General features: G+C 45.0%; 1 protein-coding gene across 1 annotated transcript; it reads right to left on the reverse strand.

Annotated features, from left to right (window-relative positions):
* Positions 1–2,209: 2,209 nt before the first annotated feature.
* Positions 2,210–13,534, reverse strand: DACT2 (dishevelled binding antagonist of beta catenin 2; the record flags this gene model as incomplete). The annotated part of the gene is made up of 4 exons (XM_082303425.1): positions 13,085–13,534; positions 7,232–7,364; positions 5,515–5,802; positions 2,210–4,005 (listed from the first exon to the last, which is right to left on the reverse strand). Exons 1-4 carry the CDS (start codon positions 13,322–13,324, stop codon positions 2,210–2,212), a joined length of 2,457 nt encoding a protein of 818 aa, XP_082159551.1. The 5' UTR covers positions 13,325–13,534.
* Positions 13,535–15,895: the final 2,361 nt, after the last annotated feature.

Below are 15,895 nucleotides of genomic sequence, written 5' to 3' on the forward strand. Positions count from 1 at the left end.
AAACCTGTTAGTACAAAATTAAGTCATCATTTTTCTTTATTTGAATTGGCAGCCTGAGTTCATTCTGGATCAGCACTTTCATCATGTGTCTGGCAACATTTCTGACAAAGTATTAACAGCCCTAAAGCGGGATTTACTGAGTTGTGGGACCACAAACTTATTGTTTCAGCTTACTCTGATAAAAAGGTGGGGAGCTACTGGGTGGCAGTTTTTACCAGGTTTCCGAACACTCCTAACCAGAGCAGTTTTCTACTTGAAAAAAATTTCCTCCTTCATGAAAAAAACACCCTCAAAATTCCTATCTAACCAATAAACCCCACCCCAACACAGAAAATCCCTGGATTAAAGGATCACATGTAACTTTTGACACACTCCCCCAAATGAAACCTTTTGTGTAAATGGAAAAAAGAATCCTTTCATGGTGTAGAAAGTCAACAAAGCATAAATCACTATTTTGTTTGTTCTGTTGCTAGACACGCTGAACAAGAAACCACCGCCAGACCTGTGAATCCTACCAAAGTGATTAGGTCCCATATTCTTGGAACAATGAAAAAATGTTTAAACATATTCCACTGACTAAAATGTAGTATTTTCCTAGTTACAGTAAGGATGATAATATGAGCTAGTTAGAATACTTGAATTAAATGACTTTACATACCTTTCACTTTGCTCCTCATTTTCCAAAAGTTATTTGAAAACAGAGTGGTTTAAAAACATAACATAGCTTCCAAAGAATAGAAAGCATTGGGTAAAAGTTTAGTCTTTCAGTATTTCTGTTTTCTACTGAATCCTTGGAGTAAACAAGCACTCTTTTACCCAGTTTCTGCAAAGCACTTGCCTTTTGTTTCAGACCCAGTACAGGCAGCTGAATGAGGTAATGCCTTTATCTCCTAGGCCAGGAATGTACCCAGACTGAGCACTGAAATAGGGTAGGGGGATAATACCTGCTCTTTTGTAAATTCAGGTGAACTTCAGCTCAGCTTACAGATTTCTGTGCTCAGAGGAAAGAATTAGGACTGCTTGTCTGAACACAAAAAATTGACTTCTTCAATTTAGGCATTGATACAAAGCTTCATATCAGTGCCCTCAAATGCATTTGAAACACATTACACATACATAAATAAATGTTTTAAATTAAGAGTGTCTTGTGACTAAATTGCATCAGTTTAAGTGAGTTAAACACTACCCTGTCCTCAATAAAAATACCATTTTCAAATTCTTTCATTTAGAAGGAGGTGCTGAAATTCCTGATTTAGAAGGTGAGCAGACCCTGGTTCTGACTGAGGTACAGTGATCCTCTGAAAATATAAAAGGACCCCTCTGCACAGTGATCATAAAAACACAAGTCTGTTTCACCATTAGAGACCAAAATAATTTTCCTTAGACATCAAAGTCAGACAAGCATAATTTTCAGAAGTACATTAAATAGTATTTATTGAGTTTGCAATTTCAGGGGCAAAGCTATAATCTCAGTCCCAGTTAATCACACACTGTGGCACGTCGCCCTCCTGTTCTTTCATCCATTAAACAAATGAACAATCACATGGAACATCATAAAGAGGGGGATTGAAAAAACAACCCTATACTGTTTTGAAAAAAGGAAGCAAACTGAAGTCTTGCTCTCATTCACAAATATACTTGCCTTCTTGATTAAACACACTATGTTTTTATGGAGAACAGACTCAACCTCCTGATGTTTGGGAGAAGGTATGGGATGGTTGAACTGAAAGAAAGTAAAACTATGCAGAACAGAGCTTTTCCATATGACCACAGTAACAGCTAGATGGTTAATATAGGTTTCAGACTGTAAAGAATTCCTCACAAGAGGGAAGCACGCTTTCTTCTTAGCAAATCTTTGCATCTGGACTGATTCTGTGGGTGCATATGGTTAAAAAAACCACCAAGGGCCTGCCTGTAAAATCTTATGGCAGAGGTTGTTTTCATTTTCACCATGGTGACCCTTCTGGATAATTAAAAAAGTCATCACATAATATACACAGAGATTCATATTTACAGAATAAATGGCAAAAGAGGGAATTAGATACAGTGACATTTATGTCCAGGCATTAACGAACAAGATCCCTTGTGTAGACTCAGGGATTATTCACAGCTCCTTTAGGAAAGTCCTTTTCTCTGCATGAGTCCTCTTGTTTTGCAGATGAGAGCCAACAGGATGTCTCACTGTAAGAAATAAGATGCTTGCTCTCCCTTAAACCATGGTCATGACCTTCAGAGAGGCAGGTTGGAACCTCCTTATCTTCTTCTTTAGTGCCTTTGAAGCTTTGATGCGACAGATTTTGGGCACTGGAGGAAGAGGCCTGGAAGAGGACTGGACAGTCACCGATTGTCTGACTGAACCTTCAGGCCAAATCAGCTCACTTTCATCCTCCTCATAGTCAAGGGCAAGGCTGCTACTGTTACTGCTGCCATCAGAATCGCTTTCACTGGACTCACTGTCCCCAAATCGGTTGGTTGTGAAGTCGCTGGCCTCTCCTTCGCTGGTCTCTGCAATGGTGGAGTGAAAGAGGGAGGCGCACTCTGCAGAGTACTCAGAGTGGTCTGACTCGCTTTTGGCATAATCTCCGTGGTGCTGACCCTTGGAGCGAGCCCTCATGCTGACAGTGCGCAGGACACCGGCTCTCCTTGCCGGCTGCCTTGGTGCTCCCAGGCCAAAGCTGTGAGACAGGCTGGCCGGGTGTGCCTTGGCAGAGATCTCCACTGTGGACTGCCACTTGCGCTGCTTCTTCCTGTTGGCTGTGTCTACGCAAGCTGCCTCAAGGGAGTACAGTGCATTGGCAGAGGCTCCGTAGAGCTCTGGCCGGGATGGCACAGTGGGGAGCCTGACCTGCACCGGGAACAGACTCGACTCGGAGCATGACCTGCCAGCCATGTCACCAGAATACGAAGGTCTCCGCACAAGGCTCTTCATTCCTTGTGGTCTTTGGAGCTGATTCCACTCAGCAGGCAGCTTGGTGGCCCCCTGAGACCCTCTTACCACCTCCATGCAGAAGGCCTGCTTCCCTGGCCGAAGTACTTTTTCGCTGTTCCTCCTCTTTATCTTCACTGCCTTCGTTTTGGAGCTGGCAAACTTTACCCGGACTTGGTGGGATTCTGCTGGGACAAACTGAGCATGAACAAACTCAGCTCGTGCCACTCGTTCATGACCCCCAGTGTAAGCCAGCTTGGCATTGCCACACCTTTTGATGGGCAGTTTTTTGGGTGGGACAGCTTTAGCATTCCAGGTGTCTGGACTGGAGTCCTCCTGACACAGCTGTGAGTAGGACAAACAGCGCTCCATGCTGCTCTCTGTTGCTTCTGCCAGAGAAGAGCCCCTTGCTGCTGACTTGGCAGGATAACAACTATTCACAGCTGATGGCTCTGTGTCAGGCCGAGTGGATGACTGCTCTTCATTCACACAGCTCACGGTCTCCTGCTGCTTGGCACATTCCCCCTCTGGCACCTCTCTTGACAGCTTCCCTTCAGCTTTGTTACTTTCCAGAGAACTCGTCTGTTTTTCCAGCTGGCTACTGCTGCTGTTAATTTTCACTCCACCGGTGCTGGGGGTTATAATGAGTCTCTGGTGCATTGTGGCTGGCTGGCTCTTTGGTGAAACCCACTCACTGGCCTCAGCCTGACTGTTCCCTTTGCACCTCGTCAGCTGCAGCAATTTATTGATGTAACCCCCTGGCTTGGCCTCAGTGGTTGGCCTAGTCTTGATCAAGCTGGGACCTGTCATACTAGGCAAAGGTTTGCTGGGAGGGGCTTGGAAGTCTGATTCTGGGGATGTTCCCACCAGGGAGAAAAGGGGACTTTGTAAAGCCACTGCATGGAGGGGGCTTGGGTAAGGATACACATCAATGCCATTCTTAGAGACCAAGTCGTTCTGGAATTTGGGGTCCATGCTGAGCAAGTGCATGTCTCCACTATGGCACAGAGGCAACATGGACTTGGGATCCATTTCTTTTTGAAATCTAGCATCTGCTGGAATCAGTCTTTCCAAGTCACCTATATGGTGGATGAAAATAAACAACCTAATTAAATCACAAACAATTACATTCAACCTGGTTCATGCTAGAAGTGCTATTTCAGAGAGATGTGATAGCTTCTACTAAAAACGATCAAGAACGTAATTTCAGCTTTCCAAGGTCACTGAATTGCTTTAAAGCTTTTATCACCTAAGCGTAACAGAGTTTAGAATGCCTTTTAATGCCAATAATAAAACTCACCTTTACAGGAAATTTAAACTTTGCTACTTGGATGAAAGTAAATCTGTGCATATATAAAAATGTTCTAAAATGTCACAGACCAGCAGGACCCCAACTAGACAAAAAAAAAGGGATTATTTTTATTTATTAGCAGAGAAGCCACAGAAAAATGAAATGAAGAATCTTTATTTTCGCAGAGGAAAACAATCTGAGGCTAACTACTCAGGCAAGTCGGAAGTGTAGTCCCTGAAGATGACATTCATAGACACCAATTCAGATCTCTTCAATTCTGGAGTACTGTCAAGGTTGCTATAATTTACTCTTGACTACAGCATTGTCCTCCCAGAAGCATCTCCTATGCACAGAGAGGAGAGGCTGTGTTCTTGCATGAAGAAAGGTTGTTCCATCCAGATATGTCATTCAAGAGAGCACTGTGGTGCTGTGTTACCTCTGGGAACACTAGAACCAGTTAGCTAGGATTTCTCGGCACTACAGTGCAGACTTCAGTGCCAACAAATTCTCCACTAACCAATTTCCTGGCTGCTTCATGCTATTGTGAAAACCCAACCATCACATTCTACCACACCATTCACAAACTATGTGAATAGTCACGTGATGACTATCTGTGTCCTGTGACAGGAAGCTTTTAAAAGACTCCAAACTTTTGGGGTAGTCTGCAGCATTCTACCTATGTACAGGCCTGCCACAGCAAAGGTTAGGATGATGATTTCTCTAACAATTTCATAATGAAAATTCTTTAGGAAATCGTTGGCAGTGTGTAATGGTGTGGTCTTGTGCAAGCAAACCAGGAAGGAGTCAAAAGCATGCTGTGCTTGCAGTATCTCGGCAAGCTTTCTGCTTGCCACTGAAAGAAAAGGCAATTGGTCTGTACTTGCAGTTTCCTCTACGGAGAGAAAAAGAGAACTTCTTCCCCTCTCCAAATGATGATTTTCTGAAGTAAAATCTTGCTTCACTTCCTGCAATGTGGCCAACTTTGTAAGAATTGTTTCTTCAAGACTATACCCACTACTACCCCACTACTTTTGTTTCTCGCTGTGAAGGAAATAAGATGCTGTAGCAAGGAAGAAGGGCTGAAGGAGGTCTGCAGTCTCTCTCCCACACCCCTGCTCAGTATTGAGGGAAAGTTGGTCAGTAAACAGTTTGGCTCTGTGGTTTTGATCCATTCTCACTTTCTGTGTTGAAAATGAGTACTAAATATTAATTAAACATGGCTAAACAAGGTCCTAAAAGTAATAACCAGAAATCTGCCCTTCTCTTGAATGAAGTATCCAGTTTTGCCATCAATTACCTGTGGAAACTGGCCTTGGTCTGGATCTGGCAGGAGTCCCAGAAATATCTCTGCTAGCTGCAACCCGACATCCATCGCTGACATAGGTTCCCTGCTGTTGGAAGCTGGTGGTGTGCACAGTAGTTTCATCTGCAGACTTGGGCCGGTAATCAAACACACTGAGCCTCGCTTTAGGGTATTGAGAGCTGGGCAAGAGACTGGTGTGGGAGGAGGAGATGGACTCACTGTACACAGAGGTGCAAGAATTGGAGAGTGAGCAAGACCCACCGTCACTCAGGTCATAGAATCCTGCAGAGTTAAAATAAACAGGACATTTCATATTTACAGCACCTAAACATGCTCTGTAGAAGAAAAGTGCAGAAAATAAAACACATCTTCATTTGCTATGTACCACAAGCCTAAATTTACGGTCATTTATTTAGGTAACATTAGCAGAGGTAAACTCTAATTCAACCAGCAGTTATTGGGCTTCTGCATATTTACTTAGGCCCTGAGCCAGCTTGGCACACACATGCCTGCTTAGTTCTGAGAGTGGGATGGGATGAAGCGCAGCACCATCATGCCCAGGTCTTCACTGGAGAATGTATTTGGGGACTATGATGCAACTAGTGTAAGACAGGGACCTCTGACACTGCTGCAACTTGTGCAAGGTGCATACAAGCACAGATTGGATGGGAAAGTACAGTAAACTAGCCTGTGATCAGACCTTTCAAGTCTATGATAGCTGGAATGTCTAAGGGCAGAGAATGGAGATGGTCTTCTCTCTCCAGGTCTCGAGATCATTTCCAATTAATTGTGGAAGCATTAAAAAAGGCTTTGTATAAATTCAAGGTAGGAAATTTTATTATTCTTCTCTATAACAGAGAAGGAGCATCTTCTTTTGAACTATGTGCATGTGCCTAAGTGCACAACTCCTGAACTTAAACACATAACAGAAACTTGCAATTTTTATATGCACTCTAAGTACCAGGCTGCAAATCCATACGCTGAAAAAAAAAAAAAATTAAAGAAATATTTCCTTTCTCACTGAAGACTTGAGGCAAAAATTCGTTTTAAAAGAACCACTTTCACTGTCTCTCACTAGATAACAGAAACCGGTTTTAAAAGACATCCTAGCTATAAAAGTCTGCAGTACAGCTCTCCCTGTGAATCAGACCAGAAATCCGATACCCAGTATCTTTCTGTCCATGAGAGCTTTACTCTGTTGGGGTAGTTTTTCTCAGTGTCTTTTAATAGTGCTGTTTTGCCTCTACATAAATTCATTTGACTAGAGCACTGCGGTAGTGATTTCCAAAGACCCAGTGAGGTTCAGAACCCTTCCTGGATTCAAACAGAGCGTTGATACTGATGTTGGTCTCCTTCACTTCTTTTAAGTACTCTAGCCATTTTCCCAATGGTCCTTCTACACTGCATGAGGTAATTCGTAAGTAAATCTGTCTCTTTCTCCTTCCATGTGTGGCTACAAGGTTCATTAAAAAAAAAAAAAAATTAAAAATCCAGAAAGAATACTGCTTGAGGGAGTGAGCACTTTCCAACTAAATCAACTTTGCATGAGAATTCCTAGCAGCTCTGTGAGCCCACTCTGTGCCAGATAACTATTACCCACCTCAGCCATGGTGCACTGTTTCTGACCAAATACAGAAAGTTTTGCTTAGCAGTTGACACTCTTCAGTTCTCCTACCATGTCCCCGGGAATAAATAGCCAGGTGCACATTACCTGAGCTGGGCCGGCTGTCACTATCCAAGTATTCACTGGAGGTCTTACTGACGTCCAATTTCAGCTCACTTATTCGCTGGTCTAGCTGATCCAGGTGGCTTTTCAGGCCGACATCCTGTCTCCTCAAACGAGACTAAATGAAGGGAAGAAGGAAGAAATGAAGAATAATCGCTGTTAGAATCTCAGCAGCAATGCATCAATTCAGGCTACCTGTGCCAGCAAGATTCTATTCCCATGAAGCGTTTTCTTTAGCTAGGGACTGTTGCAATAGGCTCTCTGTAACAAGACTGACCTAATGGACAAGGACAAAACATTTCATTTCTCAGTATATATTGTCTTCTGCCCAGCTCAACATGTTCTCAAAACTCACTCTGAAGATATTTATTTTAACTTTTGGCTTTTTTGTTACACCCATGGCAGGAACTGTATCTCTAAATAGGGCAGAAGTCTTTTAACTAATTAACATATTCTGATTGCACCGCACTTTGCCATACACTGCCTCTGAGCAGAGGAGGAGATAAACATTATGGATAGTCTGCATGAACTCATAAGATCTGGCGGATGAAAGGAAACCGCTGTGGTTGAGGTATCTCACTGCTGTACCAAGTACAAGCAGCATACCCACTCCAGTAAAACCCTTGGCTTTGATGACATCTTTATAGTTGTATAGTCTATATATTTCACTGCAAGTTTTTCTTGGTTGTCTTGTGGCCAGTTATTTCCATGCATTTCCTGCAAGGAGAAGGTGGCATTTGAAGACAGTGGGAAAACTACTGTATTTAAAATAAATGGTGTCTCGAGCTTGTGAATAATCCTTCAGAAGCCAGCAACTAGATCTGTTCCCTGCTGCAATCACTGACCAGGCTGATCTGAGGTAACAGCTCCTGCAGTTGCTCCCCCAGTATTTATGCTGTCAGCTTGGCGAGGCAGATGGCCAGGCATTAGGTACCAGCCAAAGAACCACAGTTGGTTTCTGTCACAAACTTCTCACATGGCGCTTGGCAAATTATCTAAAGCCCAGTCACTATTTAGACAGCTGCTAATTATATCACACCTCACCATCCATCCTACAGTACTTTACAGAAAGGTGGTCTCTTGAAGTTGGTTGTAAAGTTGGGCTCAAAGCCCTCAAGGGGATGGGTTTCCATGCAGTAATGGTAAGAAAAACATTAAGAGTCTTCTTTGTGTGTACATTTCATATTTAAAAACACAAGTGGCAGTTCTAGCAGCATTTCCAAACTCAAATATATATATATATAAAAAATCTAGGTCCCTTGAACCAATTAAAGTATCTTAAAAATTAAATGACATGCAGAAAATCAAGATCACATTTTTGCCCCTGCTTTTCTTTTGTACTAATTATTCAGCTTTTAACATTTGCATAGGTTTCTCCATAGCTATAAATACTAAAAGAAAAGAAAGCTAAGATCCCAAGGTAATCAGGAAATTATTAGAAATTGTAAGACAAAAAAAATACAGATGTCCTGTGTTTCACAAGAAAACTCTTGGGGCTGGTGATGCTGCTGAGAAAAAAAAAAAAAAAAGATATTTTTATCATGCTTTTACAGGGAACTGGAGGAACATGTAAGACGCAAGAAATAAAGCCCCTTCTTGTTAGTCACACATCTAGAAAAGTTTAAACTCAAGAGACTCATTACTTCCTAGGAAAATCCATAATGATTTTCCCTCTTCCTGTTTCACATAAACAAAAAAGAAGGGAAGAACTGGATAATAAAGGAGATTTTCTATTCCATCTGAATGATGAATGTAAGATCTCCTCAGTACTTCTTTATTTTGTGGTAAAAAAGCAAAACCATGCTGTGCCTTCTTCAATCCCACCTACTCAGGAAATCACAGTGTTTTGTTTTCATGGCTGGAATTAATTGCTTAATGATTAATGTTTTGCCAGCCAATCCCTCAGTCTGTGGTTTCTGATTAATGACAGAGAGGCCACAAGGCTCTCAGGTATTCAAACATTATTTATTATACCTCCAGGTTCTGTCTGTGCTTTCACAGCATTTTAACCAACACACATGATTTACATCATCGTTTTTAACCCTTTTATGGTGCCTCACACCATCGGGTTTTCACATTTCCAGCCGCTGCCATAGCTTTGATCTTTCAGTTAACTACTTCTGCACTCTAAGAAGAGAGGCATTCCTCAAACCATTTGGATAAGAATGACTTTTCCGGTGTGTTTGTTTCAAGCTGTTATTGCTCCAATACCCATGCTAGGCAACACTCAAAACAGTAAACCCTAAACACACTCTCAATTCACGACATGAATTTTACATGTGACAAAACCTTGCAGGTAAAACCATCTGTTTGCTTTGAGCAATGCAGCTGTGAAGACTTCTGGATGAAACTTTCCCAATCAACTTGTACTATCAATGGACTACAGTTTTGGGGAGCCAAATCTGGGATGTCATCCTACCAGCCATTTCTTAGAAGGAAGAACACACTCTGAAAAGCAGGTTCGTTTACACCAACACAAACTGGCATGCCAAATCAAAGCACCAAAACCCACTGGTCATACTTGACTATTCTTCTCAACTAATAATCTCTTCAGTCAAAGGGGGGGGGGGGGGATTGTTGATTCTTGGTTGTAGATTAGCATCCCATAATTCTATTAATCTGACTTCATTCTGGAATGCACAAAACATAGCATTCTTTTCTAGTTTTGCCCATCTAGAAGTTAGTCACCCCTGGGTCTTTCTGTCACTGGTGGTGCAAAGCAGCCAGTTTCAGAGGAAAATTACTCTCATCTATTCCAGACACTTGTAATAGACCAAGGTGAATTCCTTCTGGAAGGACCTCTTTCTCTCAGCTGACAAAATTTTAAGTTTGTTTATTTATAAATACATAAAATCCCTGGTTTAAAAGATGTTTTCTTCTATTTAAAATTATCTAAAGGGAAAAGAAACTGTTTAAAATGCAGGGTACCAAGCGTTTGCTTTTTCTTTTCAGTATAATGTGTCCCTTGTCACATTTTTATAACATCGTAAACCACCTGAAAGCTTGCAAAACAAAATCATCAGATTCAAATCAAATCAAGTAAGGTTTATATATACATCCTCTGAGGAAAGAGCTGAAAAAATACTGGATGTTGCAGCCTTTGATATCCACCTACACTGACAGCGATCATAGATTTCTTTCTTTACATTAGCCTGAATTTGCATCTCTTCTTTTTCCTGTATGTCACCATGATACCGTTCGGCTAAGAGAGGTTTAGCACCTTCAGGATCTCTGATAGTGGGTGGCAGTCACTTAACTCTGCTCCTCTTCTGCTACAGAGTTGACCCCGCCTGCGCTGTAGTAATTTGCAGTTGCCAGAAAAGACCCTGGCCACCAAAAAGAGCCACGGTTAGGCAAAAAAGGGCATGTGTTAGAGGCAGCAGACCGCCTATAGCAGAGTGCTAGGAAGGCCAGCTGATCACTGTCTCTGGTAAATGTTGTTGGGGATGGGACTGAGATTCTGGAATGGCATCCACACATGGAGCCTATGGCGTCTGATGGCTCTGCTCTGTTATTCTCACTAGTCAGACTTGAGTCCTCAAGGGTTCTGCCTCTGCTCTTCTGTTACTCACCCTACCATTATAGGAGAAGCCTGGCTTGATATTTTATCTGCCTTGTTTCCATGCCTCGAGCCACCTTCAGCTGACACAGCTTTCTCATGTTGTGAGGACCAAATTTTTCATGAATTAAACTGTGACCATGTTAAAGCTCAGGGCTACAGTCCTCCTTGAGATTTGGATCAAGATGCATTGCAAGGCAAAGTTACATTTACCCTGTTAATGAGTTTCTCAATCCCGAATCTTATAGAGCAGCAATCACATTCTCTACCATCCACAGGCCAACAACACTGATTAAAGATGTAACACTCATTTAGCAATGCTGTGCTTTGCATTTTCTGTTGTTTTCAGCTTTAACTTCATTTCCTGAGATCATGAACAGAATTTTCATGGGTTTTGAGTGCAATACACTGCTCATGAGTCACGGGAAAGTTTTCAGCCTGCGGTCACTGAGATCCTAGATCTGTGAGCTACTTCTAACAGGACTGTGAAAAGCCTGTTTTCAACTGGGTTTACTTTGCCATTAAGGAGCTTTGAGGTATGCACCTCTACTCAGATATTACATCTGCAATTTGCAGGGGGAAAAAACCAATAAAGGTACCAGGGGGCCTGAAAAGCACAGTCTGAAAAGCCTTCAGCAGCCATGGGTCAATCAGAAGAGCTTTATATCACTAAGTATTCACACACTGTATTTTTACTGAAGAACCTGCCCCTGGATAATTTATGTAGTTCTGAGTCATCTCTCTCAAACTTTATGAACACTTCCCTCCCAGGCATCCCAAGAGACACGTTTCCCATAATTGCACTGGCACCTACTGGCGAAATCTGTCCCTCTCTGGAGGTGTGTAGAGTTATTCTTAAGCCCATTCGACTCCTACATTTCTAAATGGCAGCAACTAAAGACCTTTTTTTCCTTCCATTTTAATGGCTAGTTTCTCCCATGTCCTTGGAAAGCCTTGTAAGGTGCAAGCAAAGTCCTGACAAGTTAATCTTCTATTTGAATATTTTATTTGAAAAATATTAAGACAAATGAGCAATTAAAGCACAACAGCTAACATGAAAAAGAGTACAGTCACTATGATCAGAGCTCATTGTGTGATTCTGTTGTCCTACTGGCCCCAAACAGGCAAAAAATGCCTTCAATTCTTCTGTTTAATTAAAAAAATTAAAAAGTAGAGCCATTACTTAAGATTATCAAGTGGCTGTCTGTCCACTTGTCAAGTATTTTCTTAATTTAATCAAGAAGTGCCTGCTCCTGTATTTTCTCACAGTGGTGGCTAGGTTTCCCTGAAGGTTAAAGCCCATTTTATCCTGAGATGCTGCCTGATAAAGCTACCTACGAAGAGCAAATAACCGTGCTGTTTTCACACCTGATTGATGGCCAAGACTTGCACCAGTACATCGAGGGAAAGGATTCTGAATTAAGGCTGAGTTTACTGAAGTGTGTAATTGCCTATACTAGAGATTAAAGCCCTTTACCCTTTGATTGTTGTCTCATCTATGAAACTCGTTTCAGCTACAATTCAGATTTTTTTGGTGGTTTTTTTTTTTTTTTTTAGTTTCAGAAAAAACCCTGTGGAAGTGGCCGGTGTAGCACTTCAAATACAAGGTCTGGCATTCAGTTATTTTTCCCTTTTGATCACGCAATCCGTGGAAAGAACAAAGTACTCCCGTCCCAGGAAGCGTTTCCTGGCAGATCGACTCCCACGGGCGAACAGCCGCGCGGGCACGCATCGGTGCGCGCACACAGGTGAAGGCGCAGAGGTGTGCGCGCACACGCCCACCCAAACCCCCGAGCGCTTATGCAGGTGTATCTCAGCCCGCGTGTCTCTTGATCTCCTATGCAAACGGCTGCTGCCATTGAGAGCTGAGCGCTGTTACCGAAGTTAATCATCGCCTACTCCTCGGCTCCGATGAATGAGCGGTGCCGGGTTAACAACTTCTCGCCAGCGCTCCCGCTGGCACAGCGCCCACCCCCAGCACTGCCCGCTCCGGGCCGCCAGGTGAGCTCCGCCCGTCATAGCGGCAGTGGCGGGGCTCGCCCCGACCCTCCCCGGCCCGGCCGCTCGCCCCTGCCTGCGGGGAAGCCGCGGCCGGCGGGGCGGGAGCAGCGCAGGGGCCGCGGCTGCCGCGCCCTGCCCGCCCCCGGTGCCGGCACGGCGCCGGCAGCTCCCGGGTGTCTGGCAGCCCAGGGGCGCGTCCCTCCGCCCGCGCTCGGCACCGCGGCAGGGCTCACGGAGCCGGGAAGCGGGGCAGCGGGGCGTCCCGTCCCGTCCCTTACCAGCTGCTCCTTCAGGGCGGAGAGGGTGGCCTCCAGCCGGTGCTCCTTACTGTGGGCGGACGAGGGCTGCTGTTCTCCGCCCGCCGCCGGCCGCTGCGGCATGGCCAGGGCGGCCCGCACCAGCTCCCGCTGCTTCTCCCGCAGCACCTGGAGCTCCTGGAGGCCGGCGAGGGCCGCCTGCAGCCTCTCGCCCACCCGGCTGCGATCCCAGCCGCCCGGCCGCGGGGCGCCCAGCAGCATCGTCAGCGCTGGGCCGCGACACCGGCCATGGCAGGGGGGCGGCGGGGAAGATGCGGGGCTGCTCCCGCCGCGGGCCGTGCCTGCGCTCAGGTCCGCTCGCCCCGCTCCGCCGCTGGCACCGGAGCGAGTGAAGAGGGGCCGCAGCGGCTCCTGCGGTTTTGGAGGAGAGGTGGGGACGGGGGAGGGAGAGAGGGAGGGCGGGAGCGAAGGGAAGAGGCTGCGGCTCCAGGCAGCGTCGGGGCCACCTCTCGGGTGGATATGTGGGGAGAGGAGCCAGTGCCCAGCGCTCCCTCCGCCCCGCGCGGGGGCGGCTCCTGCCTGCCCCATCCCTGTCCCTGCCTCTGCCCAGGGGGCTGCCCTTGCCTCGTCCCCCAACCCAGCAGCGAAGAGGGAGGGGGCGCCCGCCTTCTCCCGGCAGAGACGGGGGCCGGCGAACCAGCACTTAGAGCCGGGGTGAGAGCTCCCGTCTCGGCCGGGAGCGAGCCCGGGGATGCTGCGGAGACCGGAGCGGAGCCGGTCGTCCTGCTGCAGCCGCGTGCAAATTACAGTGATGCGATGGTATGGTGCGGCGAGCACTCGCGGGTGTAACAACACTTCCCTCGCAAGAACGTGGCGTTTGTGACTCTGTCCTTTCACGTCCTGGCTGGTGGTGCCTCCTGCCAGGCACAGGCACAGCACTGGCACTCTTCATCTTGCTCTCCAGAAACCAAGCCAACTGGGATCTCACTGCACAACTTCGCTGTCTTGTACTGAATTGTTGAGTCTCACTTTGGAAGCAAGGCAGAGTCCTGTTTTTTGAGGTCCCCCCTAAAGTCGTTTGAAGGGGTCAGGATGTGCTTTGAATGGGACATGAAAACACAGTTGGTCCTGGAAATTCACGACTGTGGTGCTGTTGATATCAAGATATGCCAGCATTTAAATCCCAGGACAGTCAGCTGCAGCTTCTTCAGAGGTAATTGGTTAGCAGGCAGCAAAGGCAGAACGCGTAGTCTGTAGTGATGCAGTAGGGGAGAAGAAGCACTGATAACAAGGGTACGATGAACACAGCAGAGACTATGCTGCAGGAGACATAATTTTTCTGCTGCCTACATGGAAATAGGAAGCATCTACGGATCCCAGTATCACTGTGTGGCACACTCTTGATTGACATGTCAGGAAAGGTGTATTATTCTCCATGAAGCAGAGATCACACGCAAAGCCCATCTGTCCATGGTTATCCTCTGTTCACTCTGTGGCATATCTTTAAAAACTGGCACACTTTAACTTGAATGCTACTTGTCTTTGTGCTGGGATACAAGCTGGGGGAGTGGGAACCAGTTGCTGTCTCATCTGTTCTTCAAGTAGTCTCTTCTCAACACCACGGGTGGGTGGCTGTGTCCACCACTGGGACTGCAGACATCTTATCTTGTACCAGTCTCTAGCTTTAGGAATGTTAGAAGTACTAGAGCAATGTCAAATCCACCTCCTGCTGGGGGCAGAGGGGAAAATGTGTTTGTTCACGGAGTCCTGTGCAACACATTATTTGATAGTCTCAGTAAGACCCAAGCCTTGCTTTCAGCATTTCACTGTCAGAAGTTTTCCTGTAGCTTAAAGATTTGAGAACAATATTTACCTTGCAAAGTTGAACTGTGTCCAAAGGGGTCCTGAGAGGTCCTACTCTGACAAATTGTGTAGAAATATTCACAAATGTCTCCAGCTGCAGATGGAACAAGAATGACTGGTGTTAGTGTACAGTGCTTAGTTAACGTGCATATGTGGTATGACTTGTATGACATCACCTTAGTCATGTTTTTTGTTGCTGGTTTGGTTTTTTCTCTTTAATGAATGCCTTTGCTTCTCTTCCTTAACCATTCATCTCATGGAACTCCCCTGTGCAGAACAATGCCTCAGTGCCGTGACGACTGAACTATTAATCTACAAGGTGGAAAGAAAAACTGAGTTCAACACTGAGATGCTCCTGAAGGTGCTGACAAAAGACAGCATGAAATTCTGCCACCCGTCAGATGGAGGGGGGCAAAGAACCAACCAACCATCACTGTGCGGCATGTGGCAAGAATCTTGCAAAATGCCATTGCAGGTATGAGGAGTGAAGCATTTTTGTAAATCACTTGGCTTGGCACCTGTTAAAACAGACATAAAATGCAGTTCCTTATTTTATTCAAACCGTGTTCTAACATGACCAGATACGAGTCACCGACACAACTACCATTTAGTATATACTTGCTAGGAGAATTAGATATTATAAGGTCATATATTTTTCTTTTTTTTCCTTCTTTCTCTTGCAAGGAACTGTTATCCCTTGCTCTTTGTTCTTTCTCTTCTTTCATCTTTTTATCTTTTCATACGTTAAATCCCAAATGGGCTATATCACAGCAGTATCTTTATTCTAATCAGCTTATTATCCCGTCTGTTATACTGATTACTTTCTTCCGCAGAACCCTTATGATGTCACTTAATCTTTTCAGAATACTCAACAAATACCTTGTGTTATCTGATTTCTGGGGGAAAGAATAAAAGGTGTGAATTGCCACCAGATTTAAAACTATGTGATTATGTGGGGGAAGGGTAGTG

The sequence above is a fragment of the Coloeus monedula genome, assembly GCF_965178545.1.
Source record: "Coloeus monedula genome assembly, chromosome: 2".
NCBI lineage: Eukaryota > Metazoa > Chordata > Aves > Passeriformes > Corvidae > Coloeus > Coloeus monedula.